Consider the following 20,153-nt stretch of genomic DNA (forward strand, 5'->3'; position numbering starts at 1 on the left):
CTTTTCCTTCTGGGTCAAGTAATATGTTTGAATTAGGTTATGTATCAAATGGAAATTAAGTGATCGATTTTAAAATTTAAAATGTTTTTTTTTTATTTAGAAATGTATTGAAATAATATATATTTTTTATTTTTTAAATTTATTTTTTATACTAACAAATTAAAATAATAATATTAAAAAAAAACTGACTACATGGTGCTGGCAAGCCAAACGAGCACTAAATTCAAAGAGCACATATCTGCCGCTGCTGACCCAGCAACGTTTTTCACGATTCCATGCACTAGTATTGCCCCTTGAATAGGATTTGAAAAGTTTGACTCGAATTTAATTATTATGTGATGCCAAACTCAAATACATTTACATTAAAAATTTAATGAAAAACTGTACGGCACTTCTAAATCCAATTTCTTGCCCCCTTATGCAGAATTGATTACGCTTTGGTCAAAGTTGGGTATAAACCGGATTGATTGTTAACCTAACTCAATATAAAAATAAAAAAAATTATTATTATTATTATAATTTTAATATCTAGTTAAGATATGATGTAATTTAAGATTTAAATTATAATTTATTAGATTAATTCAAAATAATATAAAATAAAAATAATAATTATTATAATTTTAAAATGCTATTTAAGATTTACCTAAATAAGACTTTATTGACGGTGTATGAGAGTGAAGCTGGGTTGGCTAACGGTGTGTATTTGAGAGTGTGGTTATGGTTGTTTTTTTCAAAGTGCTTTTAACTCAGAAAAGTATGCTAGTAATTTTTTTTATTTTTAAAAAATTATTTTTAAGATCAGCACATCAAAATAATTTGAAAACATAAAAAACATATTAATTTAAAGTAAAAAAAAATTAATTTTTTTTAAAAACGTTTTTCAAACACAGTACCAAATGAAAGTCAAAGGATTTATAGAGCTAGCCAATTAAGTTAGCTGACCGATTCTCCAGATAAATTTGTTTGTGTTTGAGATTGTGGTAGTGATTATTTTTTAAATTGTTTTTCATTTAAAATATATTAAAATAATATTTTTTATTTTTAAAAAATTATTTTTAATATTAACATATTAAAATAATCTAAAAACATATTAATTTTAAAAAATATATATAATTCTTTCAAAAAAATATTTTAAAAAACACTTTCCAGCGCAGTCGTGACAAAAACTGCCTTATGAAAAAGCTGATGACTTGTCATTGCTGTATTTTTATTAGCCGAAATCATTAATAATAATAAATAAATAAAAAAGCACAATCAACTCCTAATCACCTCATTAACAGTATTTAGTGTATTGCATAGGAAGCCTAACTTTGTTTTTTCCTCACCTTATCACAGTGAATGCTTGTGCAGAACTGGACCCAGAAAAACCCTAACTTGACATTTATGGTCGTGTCTGCGATGATGGCTATGGTGGAAACCAAAACAGCATTGACCTTTTTTAAAAAAATATATATAAAAAAATAAAATGCAAATGGGTAAAAAGGATATTTGCAATCCACTTGAAACCAAATGTAATCAAGTTTTGAAGAAGATGCTGTGTTCTGTACCTATTGATTTTACTGTTTCTCTTCCGTTACCTGTTGAGAGAGATGCCGTCTGTGATAGCTTGTAATCGCTGCACCCACCACGATGATAATAATAATAATTAATGACAAACAGCGAGGGAGACGAAAGGGAAAGAAGTAAAAGAAAAAAAGAAAACAGAGGAAAAAAACAAGAGCGTCGGTATTTTTAAGATGTTAAAACACGCCCGGGAATCTTTCATCTTTTGAGGCCAGGTTGTAGCCCTTGGCCGCTAATGCGATCGATGTAAGGCAACTAATTTGGTATTTAATGCTGATGGGTATTTTTTTAAAGTTATGTTTTTGTTTGAATGTATGTTAAAATAATATTTTTTTAACAATAGTTAAAATAATTTAAAATAAAAATATTAATTTAAAATAAATAAAAAAGTTAGTTTTTTTTATGGTAAAATATAATAAAAATTATAATATAGAGGGACTAAAGTTTTATTATTTTTCTTAATTGTTTGATTTTACTTTTTTAAAGTGCTTTTAAAATAATTTGAAATTTTTTTGTTTTGTTCTTTACTTTAAATTAATATTTTTTGTTTGTTTTAAATCATTTAAATGTATTGATCTCAAAAATAATTTTTAAAAAATAAAAAAAATTATTTTGATACATTTCCGAGTAAAAAGCAACCACAATCACAATATCAAACATTCATCTTAAAGTTACACGTGGTAGAGAAATTATTCTTAAGAATGTACTAGACAGATATAAAAAAATATATTTCTAAAATATCCAGAGAATAAAACTTTATTTTAATTGATGTCCTTTCATAATTTAAATAAAATAAAACCTTCATAATATCTATTTATTTATTTTTTATTTCAAAACAATAAAATAACATAAAATGGATGGAGAATATTAATAATTAGTTTTTGAAACTAGGTTGGTGACCGATGCTATATCGCGAGCCGATCAAAATGTTTTAGTGTTTAAAAGATGTTGAAAGAATGACATTATTTTTAAAAAATCAAGAAAAATTCGATACTCGAATCATTAATTTAATTACATCTAATAAAATTATATAATTTAATAATTATTATTTAAACTATAAGCAATGATAGTAGAAGAACCACAATACATTATATTGGGGTAAAATAAATTCACCACACTCTTTAGTTTTTTTTTTATTTTTAACACGAGGAACTAATTAATTTATTTTTTAAAAAATAAATAGAGGGACTTAAAACTCAGAATGTTACAAGTCAAACCAACCAATATTGACAAAAAAAAAAGAAAAAAGAAAAAAGAAGAGTCAGTCCTTATATAAGCAAACGTTACCTTTTTATACTAATTGTTTTTCATCTTCCTGCTGCTCTTCCCTGGAATTCTTTCTTTTTTTCAACGTTCTTCGTAGTGTTAAACAAAGTTTTTTTTTTAAGTGGTATTTTTATGTTTTTGAATTGTTTTGATATAATAATATTAAAATTTAGTTTTTAAAAAATAAAAAATTTAATTTTAATATTAAATTAAATTATTTTGCAGGTGGGCAGTTGCCTATTTCCAAACACTTCCTCTCTTTTTGTGTTATATATACAGAAGTCTCACTTCAAATACTGCCATTAAACCTCTCTCCATCTCTCTGCATTCATTTCTTGAGGATCTCTCGAAAAGTCCTCTGCGTCTCGTATTGCAGGTATAACCTTCTTCTTTCTTTTATTACTCTCCTCTCTAATAAATTCTCTCTATAATGTTTTGTTTTTTAAAAACACATATTTCATTTACCTCTGTTTATTCATCCTATGATCCGTCCATCCATCTGTCTGTTTTCTTAGCTTTTCTTTTCTCTATAATTTCTCAGTGAACAAACAGCCTTTGATGTGAGTATCTTTCGTGTTTTAAGTAATTAAAGCATACGCGTCTCGTTGGGAAACTATATAATAATAATAATAATAATAATAATAATAATAATAATAATAATCCAATGTCTCATGCTTTTTCTACGATTGATTTCGGATTTCCTTAACTGATCAACTGACTACTTCATTAATATCAACTGTTTAAAAGGCGGATCATCTAAAGCTTGTGTCGTTTTTTTTTTAAATTTTTTTTATACAGCTCATTTATGTTTATGTTTATGCTTATGCTTACCATAATTATTTTTCTTTTAATTGGAATCAAAGGCTAATTGGGTTTGTAATCTCTTGCAGATTTTCATTTCCAATATTCTCAATGACTTCTGCAGAGATAAAGCCGAGAGGTGCCGTATTTTCTCTCTTTCTTTTGATAAATCTGTACATGCATGTTAATTGAATGTAATCCTTATGGCTGAAACTTTGTATAGTCCTGATGCTCTATTTTTATTTTATTTTATCAACATTTCAGTTTATGAAGTTGGTGGAAAATTTTCAAATATAGTTTCTATATGTGCTGTTCAATTTTCTTGATTTAAATTTTTTCACAGATGTTTGTGTTGTTGGTGTTGCCCGTACACCAATGGGTGGCTTTCTGGGTTCACTGTCATCTTTACCTGCGACCAAGCTCGGATCTATAGCTATTGAAGGTCAGAATACAGCCTTGTTGTGCTGTTTACTTATTGGCTTAATCTCTGTTTATGAAACATTCTTTTTGGCATTTGGTGCTAAATACTCTCCTTTGTTTGTTGATATGTAGCTGCTCTTAAAAGGGCCAATGTTGATCCTTCAACTGTGCAAGAAGTGTTTTTTGGCAATGTTCTCTGTGCGAATTTAGGACAGGCTCCTGCTAGACAGGCTGCATTAGGCGCAGGAATTTCTAATTCAGTAGTTTGCACGACCATTAACAAAGTTTGTGCTTCAGGGATGAAAGGTGCACGTGATATCATGTTGATCTCTTAATTACTTCTTCCTAATTTTATGTTAAGAAAATATCACTAAAGCATTTTAGATTTTTTTTTTTTTTTTTTTTTTTTTTGGGGGATGTTGCAGCAACCATGCTTGCAGCCCAGAGTATCCAGTTGGGTATTAATGATGTTGTTGTTGCTGGAGGCATGGAGAGCATGTCAAATGTCCCCAAGTACTTGGCAGAAGCAAGGTTAGTGTGACACACTCATTATGGTTAGTCAGTTCCATTACTTTGAAACTCCATTGAATATTTTACGATTCAATTATCTCAAGCAGGAAGGGATCCCGACTTGGACACGATTCACTGGTTGATGGAATGCTCAAAGACGGTTTGTGGGATGTTTATAATGATTATGGAATGGGAAATTGTGCTGAATTATGCGCTGATACTCATTCGATACCCAGGGACGACCAGGTACTGTATTAATCCCATAGGGTTCTGTGAACAAAACCTCACTGTTAGACATGGCTTTTGATATACGTATTTTCTTCATAATACGGTGTCAAATCTACATTATGCTCTTGTGGTCAGTGAATTTTCTTATAGACAGTTTGATGTTTTTTTTTATCAAACCTAGCCTTGTTTTAGCCACAAATCCCAATATTGATTGGTAAATTGTTACGCAGCCAGTTTGCTGGCTTGTTTTCTACCTCTTTTCAGTTCAGTTTCTGGAACACACATTTTCCCATTGCCTTTTCTTTTCCCTCTAGTAGCCTGCCTGTCTACACCCATGGTTACCATAAGCCTTCAGTCCTCTGGTATCATTGTATCAGGGGCAGCTTTACCAGTGAGGGCATGATGGTAAAAGCTGGAGACGCTAGATTAATGGACACAAGTCTCTGAATCTCTGCTGTCCTCACAACCACATAGAGCCTCAAACCTACGACCTTTTTTTTTTCAATTTCAAATCAGTTTCTTACTAGGATCTTGGTGATTTATGCAGGATAACTACGCTATTCAGAGCTTTGAGCGTGGTATTGCTGCACAAGATAGTGGTGCCTTTGCATGGGAAATTGTTCCGGTTAGAAATCTATTTTTATGTTGAAGATATTTCCTTTGCTTGCTTTTGTCAATATTGTGTATCTAAACTGTTACTGCACAGGTTGAAGTCCCTGGAGGAAGAGGAAGACCTTCAACAATTATTGATAAGGATGAAGGTTTAGGAAAGGTATGATTCCAAACCAGTCCTTTGTCCTTGCTTCTGATGTTGGGAATTAGTTATAAGTATCCAACTTGCTCTGCTCTTAAATTTTCTATGTTGCTTTTTTGCTATGCCAGTTTGATCCTGCAAAATTGAGGAAGCTCCGACCAAGTTTCAAAGAATCTGGAGGCTCAGTTACTGCTGGCAATGCCTCTAGCATAAGGTTTAATATTTCTCTCACCTTCAATTTACTTATCCATCTTCTTTTAATTATTCAGTTAGGTCAGAATATGAGAAGTAGCTATATGTTTGACTCTACTAGAGGTCTATCTCTTGCACAGTGTAGTCATTTGATGCCAGCACCTTACTTCCCTTTCCATCATTATGAGCATCTCCAAACACTATACCCAACGGATATTTTTCCTGAAGATCTATAAACATTGTTTCTCCTTATTATTATATCTCTTTCAGCTTTTATTTAACCTCTAGCATGTTAAAATCGTGGTAATAAGTGCCCAAGTGTTTTACTAAAAGTGTAATTTTCTCATTAACAGTGATGGTGCTGCTGCTTTAGTTCTAGTGAGTGGAGAGAAGGCACTTCAGCTTGGACTGAAGGTGCTTGCAAAGGTTACAGGATATGCTGATGCTGCTCAGGTAATTCATTAAATTGGGTGGGAAATTACTATTTTCTTGATACTGTGTAATTTAAATTACTTTGTCTTTTGAGTTTTTAGTGCCACGCACTGCTTAATCATGTGCAATTCCCTGTGCAGGCGCCAGAGCTTTTTACAACATCTCCAGCCCTCGCCATACCTAAAGCTATCTCAAATGCTGGCTTGGATGCTTCCCAAGTTGATTACTATGAAATAAACGAAGCCTTTGCTGTGAGCTTCCATTCTTTATCTTCTGCTTGTTTTGGTCATCTATCTTTGATGATAAAAATCACCATTTATGTCACACTATATGCAGGTGGTGGCTCTTGCGAATCAGAAATTGCTTGGACTTAATCCAGTGAGTGCTTTTGACCTCTGCCAATGCTTGTGTGCATACAGTGTTACTCAGCACCTGTAAAGATTTTAATATTCAAGATACATGGATTAATAATGTTCAGGAATGACTGCAATATCATCTCATTTAGCTCTATCATGTTTGTTGACATTGAAATTTGTGCATTTCATTCTTGTTGACGAAGCACCCCTTTTATCCTGCTTACAGGAAAAGGTCAATGTACATGGTGGAGCTGTATCCTTGGGGCATCCACTAGGCTGTAGCGGAGCTCGTATCTTGGTCACACTTTTAGGGGTATGCTTTCTTCAACCCCTACTGAATTGCTACTGAGCTGTTAATAACATCTTGCTACCCCCGCCCCTTCTCCCTCCCGTATTCATGTGAGTGCATGGACTCTTAGTACAGTTGTCATGGTACTGTAGGTATTGAAGCAGAAACATGGTAAATATGGTGTTGGTGGTGTTTGCAATGGAGGCGGCGGTGCCTCCGCGGTAGTTGTAGAGCTTCTGTAGACTTGCAATATCTGGTGAGTACAAAATCTCATGCAAATACCTAGCATAGATGATGGCTTGATGCGATTCTTCAACCCTCACTTGATAATGGTGGTGGGTGAAAAATCAAGATTTCTAGTCCGATAACGCAACTGTCTCTTTCAGGCGGTAGACAAGGATGGGGACTCGATCAAGTGAGATAAGTCTCTCCTCCGTCGACATCAAAGTCAACGTTCAATTTCATCCGTCTCTCATTTCAATTTCTTCTCTAATAACCTAGACTAGTTGTTGTATTTAACTTTCAGAAGAACAGATGCTATCAATTTCTCTCCTCGTTTTGATATTTTTTTTCTCCAATAAAATTACAACACGTTTGTAACCAGTTGAGAGGTTGTAATAATAGTATGTAGAATTATTACATGGTAGCACAATAATTATAAAGAGAATAATATAAAAAATAAAATAAATTGAGTTTTATTTATTTTAAATTCAAATTATTTTTTTATTGTAATTTATATCTTTCTCATTTTGGTCACAAGACTTTATGTAGATGCTGTATTCACTAAGGTCTTGGTTGTTATATTTTAAAAATGTTTTTAAAAAAAATAATTTTTTTATTTTTTTTTCAAATTAATAGTTTTTTTTTCTTATATTATTTTGATGTGATGATATTAAAAATAATTTTTAAAAAATAAAAAATATTATTTTGATATGTTTCTAAGTAAAATATATTTTGAAAAATAATCCTAATCACATTTCTAAACATGCTGATCTTATTTGTTTTTATATTTTAAAAATATTTTTAAAAAAATTTGAAATTTTTTTAGATTTTTTATTTCAAATTAATATTTTTTGATATTTTTAGATTATTTTAATTGTTAATATTAAAAATAATTTTTTAAAAATAATAAAATATTATTTTAATATCTTTTTAAATAAAAAACAAAAATAATTACAACTACATTTCTACACCTACCATGAATACATGGCATCGTGATTAACGAAGGGAAAGATTGTGGATTTTGTCCTGGGTGTGGACCCATATTATTATTTTAAGAGGGTGTAGGAGCTGTAGCCAGAGAAAGCAAAATAAATAAATAATAATAAAATAAAAATATGTAAAGGAGGCCAGATCATGTGACAGCGCATAGTAATCTGTGAGGTGTAATTAATCTATTTCTTCCGGAAAAAATAAAAATAAATCTGGGTTGGAGTATAGAATTCCTTTTGTTTTGGGCATGGGACAATGTCTGGGACCATCTGGTCTGTTGGGTTTGAAAACAAAAGCAGATGCGAAGTCCGGAAAAAAACAAGGCATCGTGGCAATAAATAAGAGATAATTTTTTTAATTATTATGGACGTCTAGCCGGTTAATTTTTCAAGTTCTAAATTAATAAACTCAAAGCTTGAATTATTTGATAGAGAAGCAAAACTTAAGATATAATTTATTATTAAAAAATTCATTTATTTAAAATAAAAAAATATTATACTATCCTATATTTAAACACTAAATAATAAAAAAATATAAAATGTTTTGCAATGACCGGGGCCACTACTTGCCTCCTCCTAATTCCTCTCCTGCATATAAGCCTCTAGTAGCCCTGATGTTTGTGAGATTCGAATTTGTAACCTCTAGAAAATAAATTCAGGGACTAACCAGTTAAGTTACACCCCCACAATATTAGAAATAAAAGATAATTGTTATTTATTCTCCCTGTATGTTTATGTAAGAGAAAAAAAAAATTATTTCCCTTTAAATAGTGAAGAGAATGGATTTATTTTGGGATAAATATTGGTTTCTAGTTGACCTGGTTTAATAAATTTATTTAAAGATATTATATCTTGTAATAATTTTTTTTTAAAATAAAATAATAAAGGATAAAATTTTATAAAGGGTAATATCTAACACTGCTTCAGTCCACAATATTTACACCCGTAGCTATGGTAATTGACCGTGGACTATTAGTTTTTTTTTATTTTTTTGTAATTGTAGTGAAGCTGAGTTAATGGAAAATCAAATCATATATAATTAATAAAGAGTATGATTATTTGAATTTGGATGGATAATTGATATGAATAAAAAATGGTGTAGAGAAGAGGAGAGGAGGTACCTACCATATTATTGCTCAACTTGGAAATATAATCAATAAAATTATGATAATTTGCTTTTCAATTCGGCAATGCCAAGCTGGATATTAATTAACACTACAATGGAAGTTCTAGACCCTAACCCAAACAAGTTTACGCTATGCCTTTCCTTATTATTTATTTATTATTCGTTCCTTGTGGGCCCCCACCGACCCACATACTATAACTACCATCGATTCCATTTCTTTCGGCCCAACTTGGCCCACTCACCCTCGCAAACTCCCTCATCATCGTCATCATCATCATCATCACAGAAACAGCTAACAGGAAGGAGGAGGAGACTCAAGCAGCGCCTCCCTTCCTCTCTCTTTCTAAATAATGGCGGTACTGTCTCAACCCGAAAAATCTCTTCTTCATTTCATATGATAATTAACCTTTTTTTTTTTTTTTCTTCTTTGTATTTTATGCGGCGTTTATTTTATTATTCCTTTTCTTTAACATTTCTCATCTTCTTCTTCTTCTTCTTTTTTTTTTTTTAATTTCTTATGTTAATTTCTACCGTAATTCATAAATATTGCAGCTAGCTCTGATGATATATTCTTTATATATAATTATTATAATTTGGGCTGATTGCGCAAAGTTCCTGCATAAATGATGCTTATTTATGTTGTCTGAAAATGAAATGAAATGTTAGAAGATTGCCGCAAGTGATGATTTACTAGGTTGGGTCGTGCTGTGTCTTCCTAAGAAAATGAGTTTTTGTTTGCGCCTTGTCAAAATCAAGCGCGATCACGGCCTCCATGTATTTTAGCTAATGAAATGATAGGCGGTTATGCCTCGATGGCTAATTGTTTTTGAATACGTGTTTGTTCGCTACAATAATGTATGCAAGTCTAACCGATCCAAGCTAAACTGGGTTGTTCGATTTGTTGACATCCTGTTTTTTTCCGCCCTCTATTTAACATGCAGATATAGAAATCAATCCTGCTATATGAACCTAGGAATGGGGAATGTTGGTTCCTTTTTCTGACAATTGCGAAGGGCAAATTGTAACCGAATGCAAATTTATCTATGCAGCTCTATTCATTTGTAGAGATTGTCTTCCAGCATGGATTTTTAAAGAGTTATTTAGTGGTGGTCATTGCCTTATAAATGAATACAACATCATGTTAACAGGGCTTACCTCTTAGGTGTACATGGATGTTATGGGAAGCTTGAGAGCGAGGGCTTTATTTTAGGTGAAAAATGAGTTTGTTAAAGGCGTATAAAGTGTTGCTGATACTACAAATTGAATGAGCACACCCTACCCTGATCATATTCCTCAATGGGAGTTGAGTTTTGATTTAGTATCTTGTGTTTTTATATGAAATCCCAGTCCATTCTTTTTCTCCGCTGAGAAAGATAAACACTTCCAAACAGGGTTTATACCAACCTTAAACTTGGCCCAGATGACCTGATGTGGCACGCTTGGGATTGTATGTTTATGTTAGATTTTGATGTTGGTTATGGAAAAACCAAAAACAAAATATTTCAGTCACAGTAAACATTGTTGAACTAGAACCCTTTGTGAGAGACTCCAAGAGGGTAATTATAGAAAGTTGAAGAGGATTTTTATAGTCAAAGCAGTAGTGGTTGTATGTGGACGAGGATATAAATGGATGATAAAAATTTCTGTAACCAACACTATAAAGAGCATGTATGTTTGCTTATCTATGTGGCCTTGCTGTTTTTTTCTAAATCAAGTTGTTTTCCAGAATGAGCCTTGTGATAAAGTAATGAATGTAGCTTCATTCCTTAAGAATCATGGAGGTTACCACATTTCCATGTGTTATATCTACTAAGTAGCGCCATTTATGTAGTTGTGGATTGTACCTTGAAATTACCTAATCTTGCCTACGAGGCCATCTGCTCGCTTGTGGTTATTTTGGGCTTGGTCAATTATTATTCAAGATGCCACCTTTTTTTGTGTTGATGAACCTAATATACCGGTCTTCTTTTCTTGTTTTGTTATGGATTTATTTTATTTTAATTGATTGGGAATGCATGCTATTATATTTGTTTGTGTCTTTGTGAGCATGTGGGTATGTTTATGTTTCTACACATAGCATGCAGAAACATCGAATGTCTCCCAGGTCATAAATTAGAATATTACCATTTGCTTGAATGGCATGTGTTTCAGTGCATGCAAGGTTCGATGTATCTGCTTCAAGTTCCGATGTATCTGTTTCAATCTTGCATTTAATATATAATTTTGCTGTTCCCTCTCTATTTTTATTTTTTTATACTTTGCTATTCCTTATTTTACAAGATCAGCAAGATCCTTTTTTTGTTTGCCAGTCGAAGGGAAAAAAGTGATGGGAAATAATGTAGATATCATTATGCCTTCTAGTTATCCCTTTTGCTGTCTTGTCCTGAGATGACTGACTTTTCGTGTGAATTTTGAACCTCTTCAGGAAAAGGACCAACCATTGCCAAAGTTCGGGGAATGGGATGTCAACGACCCAGCATCAGCTGAGGGATTCACAGTAATCTTCAACAAGGCTAGGAATGAAAAAAAGACAGGTGGCAAGCCTGACTCACCAGCAAAGGATAGTTCCACATACAAGCCTGGTGCTACTACTACTCTTGGAAAGCCTCAGACTGTAAGCAACAACCTTTCTTATTTTATTTCGCTGGCTTTTGGGTTTGGTTAAATACTCTGCCATTATCAGCTGGAAGCATTTTCATCTCACACATCACGCTACCAGTCCCATGCCTTAATCTTGAACTTGGATGTATTTTTCATTCACTTAACATTAATGAAAGTAATCTTTTTAAATAATTCTCAATACTGTTTACTGATTGCCTCTTGAATTTTACGTTGTTCTAATCATGAAGATTTTTCTTGTGCTAGTGCTACTGTGGGAATTGCTTCAGCAATTCAAAATAATTAACGGAGATCCCAACTTCCTGGCACATGCTACTTCATTTTATTTTTTGCACTTAAATCTTGCCTCTTGAATTTTTTGCTTCTGTCTGAAGTTTTACCTCTCATTAAATCTTAAGCATGTGCATCTTACTAAAATGTGCATGCTATGTTCTTTTGGAATTAGGGTTTTTTCATTTGTTGCTATTACATGTCACAGACGTAGAAAACTAAAAGGAAAGTAAATCATTGCTCACAAGTATTTTCAGTCTTCTTCAGTAGCTTTCATTTGGATGAATTTGGGACCATTTTTTCTGAAGTAGTTTCTTAGATAATAAATAATTGTACTTGGTTGTTATGAATTTTTCAATAACACTCTTAATTGCTGGGACTAAACCCCTGGACAAAAACCACATCAATGAGCAACAATAAAATGCTTTGTTTTATTAACAGTTGCTAAATTGAACAAATTCTAGGTTTGCATCATGTTTGATACTTTAAAATTTATTACTGGTTTGCAGAAAAAATGGTTTTGCTGCATACAAGCTACTCATGCAGAATAATGAAGTGGCTCTTGCATTGTAAGAGCACTGATGGCAAGATATTATTTATCTACACCTAGCCCCAGCATACAATCCAGAAGACTGGAGCTGTTTTCAGAAGCTATGATGGGTCCTGCAGAAATCTATTTGTTGTGGCTTGAGCTTTGGTAATGATGATGGCTTGGGGAAGTATGTGATGAAAGAACACTTTTATTTTGTGTTTATGAATACCGATGGGTGATTATTGAGGTTTATGCTTGTCTGCTCCATTCAATATGTCCCATTAGGCAACACTGTTGTGACATTCTATGTTTTGTTTCGAGTGATATGCTTTTCTTGTGTGTATTTGTGTTCTTATTATACCTTATGAAGGATGAAATACCACCAGAGAAATCACTGCAACGTTTTGGTGCCATAATGAACCCAAGGGTTCGGAGGCTGTGTGTTGTTGATACGGTTCCGTGTCCCTGTTTTATCATAGTTGATGAGAAAATGTTAGTAATGGTGGAGACTCAAGATAGAGAAGAAATAAAATATCAAGGCAATTTACCTTGACCTCCATTGTTGGACCTTACTTGCCTTTATTGAAATCCCAGAGATTTTTTTGTCTCAATCGGATCCCTAAAGTATTCAAAAATTCCTCAATTAAATTTCCCATCTAGTTTCTTCACAAACTTTGAATGGAGAACGCCAAGTTTCCTAAGCAAAGATATCATTTGGACAGATTCCATGAACGGACATGGATGAAGAGATTCAATGGTGAATTTCGACAACCTATAGAGGTTTGCCCTCTCTCTTTCAAACTAGAGGCTAATCCCTCCTCTCTGACCGATAGATTGCCCCAAACCCTCGAAGAAGATAAAGCTAGAGACTCTGTTTCCCACAGCATGTCCAGAGAAGAAGCGCAGTTATGACCTCTTAGTAACCACAGATAGCTAAATGCCAGAAGAATTGCAAATGAAATGAAAGCAAATTGACATAGAATGACATAGAATGACAACAGATGTTCAGGTCATCACACCAATCACTGCAATATCTTCCTCACAAAAAACCTTATGAATATTCACATTAAGTTATGATTACTTGAACACTTTATATCCTATTCAATCCATCCCAAATGAATCAAATTGCAAATTTGATGCATTCAAATGTGATAACTGAATGTCAAGCATTAAAAACAATCCAACATTTGTCAAGCCTACTACCTTAATACAAGCCTTTGATCAGGCAAAATAGCAAGAAGAATCAATTGTTGCAGTTGCAAGAAGAAACATAATCACTTCTAGAATTAGTTCTTCATTTAACAATGAAAGACCAGCAGGTATTACACCCTATAAACCTTTCAACCAGCATAGAGTTGATGAGCAATATAGTCCAAAACAATATAAAGACACTCTTTATGAACAGAGAAGAAAACTTGGATTATGCCTTAAATGTGGTAATAAATTTGTATCTGGACATAAATGTAGTGTTAAAGGGATTCATTTGATTCAGGGAAGGCAGGATGAAAAGGAGAAATTCTTAGAAACAGAAGAAAGAATACAGGGTTGTTGATATGAGATTGGTTAAATGGTATCACGTGTTCATGAAGAGATAACATGGGAAGACCTAGAGGAATTGAGCATACAGTTTCCAGATTTTGCTATGGATTCTTGAGGTCAAGAATCTTTTCAAGAGGAGGGTATTGTTATGATTCAAGTTACCATGGAATTAAGGTTATTAGCTTGCAAATAAAGAGTGCAAGCCTCCAGTATTGCTTCCATTACAGAACAGAATTGCTAGCCTTCAAGCAAAGAATTGCAGCATGTGCTGAATGTGGAAAACATGAAGACCATGGCTTTTAGTTAGGAGGTAGTTAGCTGTTGAGTTAGTTAGTAGTTGGTAGTTGAATAAAGGGGTTAAATCAATTGTAATCGGAGGGAAAATCATTGTATATAAACTGGTGTATGGAAACGTGTTGAAGAACATGAAAATACAGAAGATTAATCTCACTCCTCTGCTCTTTCTCCTCTGCTCTCTTTTCTTTTTGTTCTTTCTCAATTTTTGTTCTCTCTTCTTTCTATTCTTTCTCAATCTTGTTAAGCCGAGCTTAACATTTCTAGCCTAAAAAAAGGAGTCCTTTTTATCGCCGAAGCTTTGATACTTCACGGTGAGCTCCTCACCTTTGAGGACCATGAAGACGATGTACCAAGCCCCGTCGGTCAAGTTCCGAAGCTCAATGGAGGGGCATGGCCGTGTATTCGGATTCGCCGTCGACATTGCGGTTTTTTAAGGTCTTGGTTTTGACATCAGGGAAAAAAGGGTGTCCTGACTGGTGACTGCCATGCTGGAAAAAAAATGTTTTTTTAACAGTATTTCCTAGAATGTGGCACTTGATTTGTTCAAATTAGATTAATTATTAGTAATGATATAATTAATTAAAGGATGGCTATTCCATTAACTTTAATCAACTTACCGGTAGAATTTGTGAAAATTCAAGTAGTCTTCATGAATATAGCATATGATTACAGAGACAATCAAGTACTCTTCATGCCTCCATGGGACGGATTATTTGGCTCCTCTTTTTATCATTAGAACAGACTTTAATCAAAATATTAGACACTAATTTCTTCTACTCTTTCGGAGAATGGATAATCTCACATGCTTTCCCACAAGAAATGGAGCACTTATCCAGGTTGGAAGTTAGCATACCTGCCTTGTAGCAGAAGGCCATAGAAATTCTTGACTGGTTCCATTTCTTCCAAGGCAGACAACAAATCCAGCCAGCCCTTTGAGCATCTAAATCTCTAGTACTTAAATATGGTTCGACTTGAAACCACATTCAAATCCGAGCAGGTCTATGAATCGATGTTTCCATGCACGCAGCAGGAAATTCCCCCGCCATTATCCCGTGCACATTGCTATAACTTTGGTTGTATTGACCCTTCCAAAATAAAATACATAAACCATAAGCAAAAACAACAACTTTAACAACCAGTCTCGTAAAGCTTTTTCACTCCATATTATTCCTCCCATGCAAGCTTGGACCAAGAACACTCCTTACGGTCAAATCAAATAGAAAAAAACCAGATGCACTACTTCATAAGAAATCCATCATTAATTTTACAATTCTTCCATTGTAATGAACACTGCGTACATGTTTCAAATACAACTTTTGGACCAACCCCAAAATGATTCCCACTACAGTTCAAGACATCATGGGAAAGCATGGCGAGAAATAAGGATGCAGGAACACGTATGTGTAAGTAACAAGTGCCTCAGTTTAACTTCACTCTATGCCAGCTACAACAAGGTTGATGTTCCTACTTTGAGCTTACAAGGAGATATCTTTACCAAAAAGTCCTGATATTCCCTTCCCAGGATCACTCTGTTTCACAATTGACTCCCCAACCAAAACCTGCAGGACAGCATTACAAATTCAACATCTAATATACACTAGATAATTATCCATTGCAAATGCGGCATTATGGATTCACATAACAAACTGTGGATTTGTTATTCACATGCGTGGGCAATACAAATCAAGTTACTGGGATGAAAATCCATAACAAGTCCGAGTCACAACATAATTGTTGTTTCTAACTATAGGCCATCAAGGACTGCATGACTGGGCAAGACAATATACTGTGGTTTCAAACATTTGCATAACTTTACATCTAGCATGGAATTTTCAATTTGTAGACTTACTGCTTTGACACCAGCTTCTTGCACATAAGCAATATCATCAGGAGTAAATAGCCCAGATTCCCCAACAACCTGAACAGTCCAACAAAGAACCCATCAGAACAACAGTTTACAAGAACACCACACAGTCAGAAACAACACATTCACATGATGGATGCTAGTCCAACTAATCAGGGGGTCACAATCAGATAAGCTGCCACCACTCATCAAGACAAGAGGCACTTACAATTATGTCTTTTTGACAGATAAGTTGACCGCGCTCTCCTTCAAGAAGCTTCTTTGTGTTACTGATATCAACCTCAAATGTTTCTGAGAGCGCACACATAAGTGAAATATTGTCAGTCGTTTATGTAGGTGGTAGAACAATTTGGCAAAGTACATGACATGCATAATTACAAAAATTGAAAATGCTTGAAAGTGAAAGCTTCATAGATGAGGTCCATGAAAAAGCAAGTTTTTAGATGTTGAAAGGTATACCAAGGTTACGATTGTTGATGCCAATAAGTTCGACCCCTTCTATTGCAAGTACGCGATCCATTTCTCTCTCATCATGGACCTATGGATAAACAGCATGAGCAACAACACTTCAGATCACCAACCTAGCAAATTTTCTTATGTCAATGGTGCTGTTATACTTGAATGTTACAAAAAACAAAGCATGATAAGAAAAAAAAATTGAAGGATTGGTTAGAAACTTGTCTATGTTCCATCAGATTAATAATTGGTCAAAATAAGAAATACAATGAACAAAAGTCTGTATAAAGAACTGCAAATTTTGTCCAAAGCATGTAATAAAAGAAAATGTTGCATTGGATGCCTGTATAGACAAAAGTAACATAGAAGTGTAACAATTCCAAAAGGAGCACCATTCAGACCTCCACAAGTGCAGTCAAACCAAGCATCTTGCATATCTTAGTCATGTATTTGATGTCAAGATCAGGAAGAACAGCAGCAATTAAAAGAATCGCATCTGCACCTTTAATCCGAGCATAGAAGATCTGCCATGCGTCCACAACAAACTCTTTGCAAAGCAGGGGGCACTGCACAATTTGCTAGCATTAGAATCATGTTTTATGCTCTCGATGAAGTAGGCAAGCATGTACAATACATTACATGTTGAGCAATAGCAGAACACAAAAGCATACCTTTACTCCAGCATTTCTTATTGCCTCCAGGTTTTCAAAGCTCCCCTTCGTTTATCAAAGCAAAATCGAATTAAAAGAACATATAAAATGATTTTGCTACAATACCCACACATCCTACTAATAAAAAAGGGAATGAAAAATACAATGAATGTGCTTGGTAAGGATGTCCAGGAAGAAAATCATACCTTAAAATATTTTTCATCTGTCAAAACACTAAGACACGCGGCTCCTCCTTTCTCGTAAGCTTTGGCAATTTCAACCTACCATGAGAAACAGTCAGTCATGATGAAATCACTAACAAGATTACTACCAGGCCAATGTGGCTTTTGGAACATAGTTTCAGTTCTAGAAGGCTTTTTAGGGGAAAATGCATTATTACTATGAAACCCCCCATTGATTTTTCAAAAACATTTGCACACCATTCAAAATGCCAAAATTGCAGAAGCCATCCCTAGTTTAAGGTTATTCCCAGTTTTAAATTAAAAAAAAAAAAAAACCTGAAACCATTAAAGCACCACTTGCAGCAATAAAAACACAATCGTATAGATTTGTATGAAAATCGCATTACAAGAAAGGTCTAAGCAAATAACTGTAAGGTTATCTTGGAAAAAAACAGATTCAGAAAACTACAACAAAAACTCAGAAAACATAACTTGACCAAGAAAAGCTCATCAATTATTACAAGGGAAACATGAAAAAGAAATGTGTAAGCCTGAGAAACATATAGAACCAGAAAATACTAATTAGTCGTGGTGAAAGCATGCATTAGAGGATGCCAAACACAACCCGCCTGTATTACTAATTAACAAAAAGGGCATGTACTTACAGGATCAAAATCCTCTCTTAAAATCCCTCTACTTGGTGAAGCCTTCTTGACTTCAGCAATCAAACCAGGAAACCCCGTTCGATGATTTGCTTCCCTAAGAGCTCCAACAAAATCCCTTGTGGGAGGAGCATTCTCAAGATATTTCTTTAGCGAAGAAAGTGGCTTTCTCTGTTTCATCTGAAAACAGTATCCACCATAATTCATATATTCACTAACAAAAAAATAATAAATCAAGAAATAACAAAATGAAGTGATTATTACTTACGTGAGAAACTTCCACATCCTTGTTCCAAACAATTTCCTCAAGGATGTTACGAGGAGTGTTGCCTTCACTCTGAATCCGAAATTCAAAGGGTCCCACATAGTGCACAGGTGGGCCAGTGGGTGGCCTTCGTCTGATTCTTATACCTTGGCTTGCAGCTACCTCTTCTTGCAGCATCCTCACTTCCCATTCCTTCGCTTTTAGCTCATCTTCCTTGTTCACTGTTGAAGCCTCAGCCTGCAAATTAAATAAATCAATTAATAACAATAATAATAACAATTCAGAAAACTAATCAATCCACATATCAAACAAACCTGTTGAGCTTTAATGGAGGTAACGGAAAACCGATTCCCGGCACCCGGGTTTGGGTTCATGGAGAAGTTGTTGGGCCCGTGATGGAGAGGAGAAGGTTTGGGTTTGGTAAGGAAAGGAACCCTTGTTGATCTCAAAGAAATCAACCCCGCCATTTATTTTCTCTCGCTGCAATTCTTTTGAAACTCGAAAGGTACTGGACTGGATGGCTTGGCTTGGCTTGGCTTTGGGTGGGCTGGTGATTTGTTTTTGAAGCTTAATAAAAACAAGAGGGGAGGGAGGGAGATGTCATTTGGTGAATGTATGCACAGACGGATTGTCGTCCAATCCACATTTCTCACATGGATTATGCTTGCTTGATAAGGAAGGATATCTACCTTTGATTATTGGGTTAATTACCTTTTTTGGAGTTTGATTAATTGGATCTGGATTCTATTACCTATACATTTAATTTTTTAAAAAACAATTTCTTGGAACAAGTCATACATTCTATAATTTTTTTTATCATATATAATTTCTAACAATTTTTTTTTAAAATTAAAAAATATAACAGGAAAGCCCACGAATTTAATCAATTTTTTTTTAAAATTAAAAAATATAACAGGAAAGCCCACGAATTTAATCAATTATTCTTCCCGCTTTGTGAGCAAAGAACATATATTTCTTAGAAAAAATGTTTCATACATGTTTTTTTTTTTTTTTTATTGTAGAGTTTAGGCTGTGTTTAGAAACGCGGTGCAAACATTTTGATATGTTGATGTCAAAAATAATTTTTTTTAAAAAAAAAATTTATTTGAATGCATTTCTAAGCGAAAAATAATTTGAATTGTCACCACTACCACGATCCCAAACGAGCCCTAATTTATCTCTTAATATTAATCTTAATTGTTACTTTAAAAAATTATTAAAATATAAAATAAGTATAAATAATAAACTAGTAACAAATGATATAAACATCTATATTTTTCTATTTAAATTATAATTTTATTAATTATTAAAAAATTAACAACAAGATTTATTATCACTTTTCCCTGAGTCCTCTTAATGTAAATTCTCTCAATTTATGACCCACCAACCATGCATTATGTTATAAAAGCAAAACAGGTAAATTTTCATTTTTATTTTTGCTATTTTAGATTATTTTCTTTTGTCAATGGCCAATTAATGAAGTCATGGCATGCATGCAGCTGATTATCTTACACCGACGAACAATATATCGACAGAAAATTAATTTTACACCCACGAACAATATATCGACGGAAAATTAATTGGTAATTTTTTATTAATAAGGTGGTAATTTTACACTGACGAAATCGTTTCATCAATAAAACTGTTAAATGTTGTAGTAATTTTTCCG

General features: G+C 33.6%; 3 protein-coding genes across 4 annotated transcripts; 2 read left to right on the plus strand and 1 right to left on the minus strand.

Annotated features, from left to right (window-relative positions):
• The first annotated feature begins 1,471 nt into the window (after positions 1 to 1,471).
• Positions 1,472 to 7,414, plus strand: LOC7469336 (acetyl-CoA acetyltransferase, cytosolic 1). Its single transcript, XM_052447031.1, has 17 exons — positions 1,472 to 1,594; positions 2,806 to 2,953; positions 3,055 to 3,205; positions 3,720 to 3,769; positions 3,974 to 4,072; positions 4,183 to 4,356; positions 4,476 to 4,581; positions 4,668 to 4,806; positions 5,336 to 5,413; positions 5,495 to 5,560; positions 5,671 to 5,756; positions 6,088 to 6,187; positions 6,307 to 6,417; positions 6,503 to 6,544; positions 6,749 to 6,835; positions 6,964 to 7,067; positions 7,198 to 7,414. Exons 1-16 carry the CDS (start codon positions 1,472 to 1,474, stop codon positions 7,051 to 7,053), a joined length of 1,650 nt encoding a protein of 549 aa, XP_052302991.1. The 3' UTR covers positions 7,054 to 7,067; positions 7,198 to 7,414.
• A 1,929-nt stretch (positions 7,415 to 9,343) lies between these two features.
• On the plus strand, positions 9,344 to 12,912 carry LOC7469337 (protein NOI4). Of its 2 annotated transcripts, none has more exons than XM_024585061.2 (3): positions 9,344 to 9,504; positions 11,574 to 11,762; positions 12,547 to 12,912. In XM_024585061.2, the coding sequence occupies exons 1-3, from the start codon at positions 9,499 to 9,501 to the stop codon at positions 12,586 to 12,588; spliced, it is 237 nt and encodes a 78-aa protein (XP_024440829.1). In that variant the 5' UTR covers positions 9,344 to 9,498; the 3' UTR covers positions 12,589 to 12,912. The 2 variants fall into 2 exon arrangements, with proteins under 2 accessions (XP_024440829.1, XP_052302853.1); XM_052446893.1 differs by lacking the exon at positions 9,344 to 9,504 and adding an exon at positions 11,247 to 11,486.
• A 2,710-nt stretch (positions 12,913 to 15,622) lies between these two features.
• LOC7469338 (indole-3-glycerol phosphate synthase, chloroplastic) lies at positions 15,623 to 19,101 on the minus strand. Its single transcript, XM_002321167.4, has 10 exons — positions 18,799 to 19,101; positions 18,488 to 18,721; positions 18,223 to 18,399; positions 17,582 to 17,656; positions 17,397 to 17,441; positions 17,127 to 17,291; positions 16,729 to 16,807; positions 16,478 to 16,560; positions 16,255 to 16,323; positions 15,623 to 15,964 (listed from the first exon to the last, which is right to left on the minus strand). The coding sequence occupies exons 1-10, from the start codon at positions 18,949 to 18,951 to the stop codon at positions 15,881 to 15,883; spliced, it is 1,164 nt and encodes a 387-aa protein (XP_002321203.2). The 5' UTR covers positions 18,952 to 19,101; the 3' UTR covers positions 15,623 to 15,880.
• Positions 19,102 to 20,153: the final 1,052 nt, after the last annotated feature.

The sequence above is a fragment of the Populus trichocarpa genome, chromosome 14, assembly GCF_000002775.5.
Source record: "Populus trichocarpa isolate Nisqually-1 chromosome 14, P.trichocarpa_v4.1, whole genome shotgun sequence".
NCBI lineage: Eukaryota > Viridiplantae > Streptophyta > Magnoliopsida > Malpighiales > Salicaceae > Populus > Populus trichocarpa.

Excerpts from the sequence above, each read along its gene's own strand:
- LOC7469337 (XM_052446893.1), top strand. Across the intron at positions 11,763-12,546 it reads CTCTTGGAAAGCCTCAGACT|AAAAAATGGTTTTGCTGCAT; the intron begins GTAAGCAACAAC and ends ACTGGTTTGCAG.
- LOC7469336 (XM_052447031.1), top strand. The coding sequence starts at position 1,472 with ATGGGTAAAAAGGATATTTGCAATCCACTTGAAACCAAATGTAATCAA. Across the intron at positions 3,770-3,973 it reads TGCAGAGATAAAGCCGAGAG|ATGTTTGTGTTGTTGGTGTT; the intron begins GTGCCGTATTTT and ends ATTTTTTCACAG. Across the intron at positions 6,836-6,963 it reads TCTTGGTCACACTTTTAGGG|GTATTGAAGCAGAAACATGG; the intron begins GTATGCTTTCTT and ends ATGGTACTGTAG.
- LOC7469338 (XM_002321167.4), bottom strand. The coding sequence starts at position 18,951 with ATGGCGGGGTTGATTTCTTTGAGATCAACAAGGGTTCCTTTCCTTACC. Across the intron at positions 17,292-17,396 it reads TAAGAAATGCTGGAGTAAAG|TGCCCCCTGCTTTGCAAAGA; the intron begins GTATGCTTTTGT and ends CAAATTGTGCAG. Across the intron at positions 16,324-16,477 it reads TCTGTCAAAAAGACATAATT|GTTGTTGGGGAATCTGGGCT; the intron begins GTAAGTGCCTCT and ends TGGACTGTTCAG.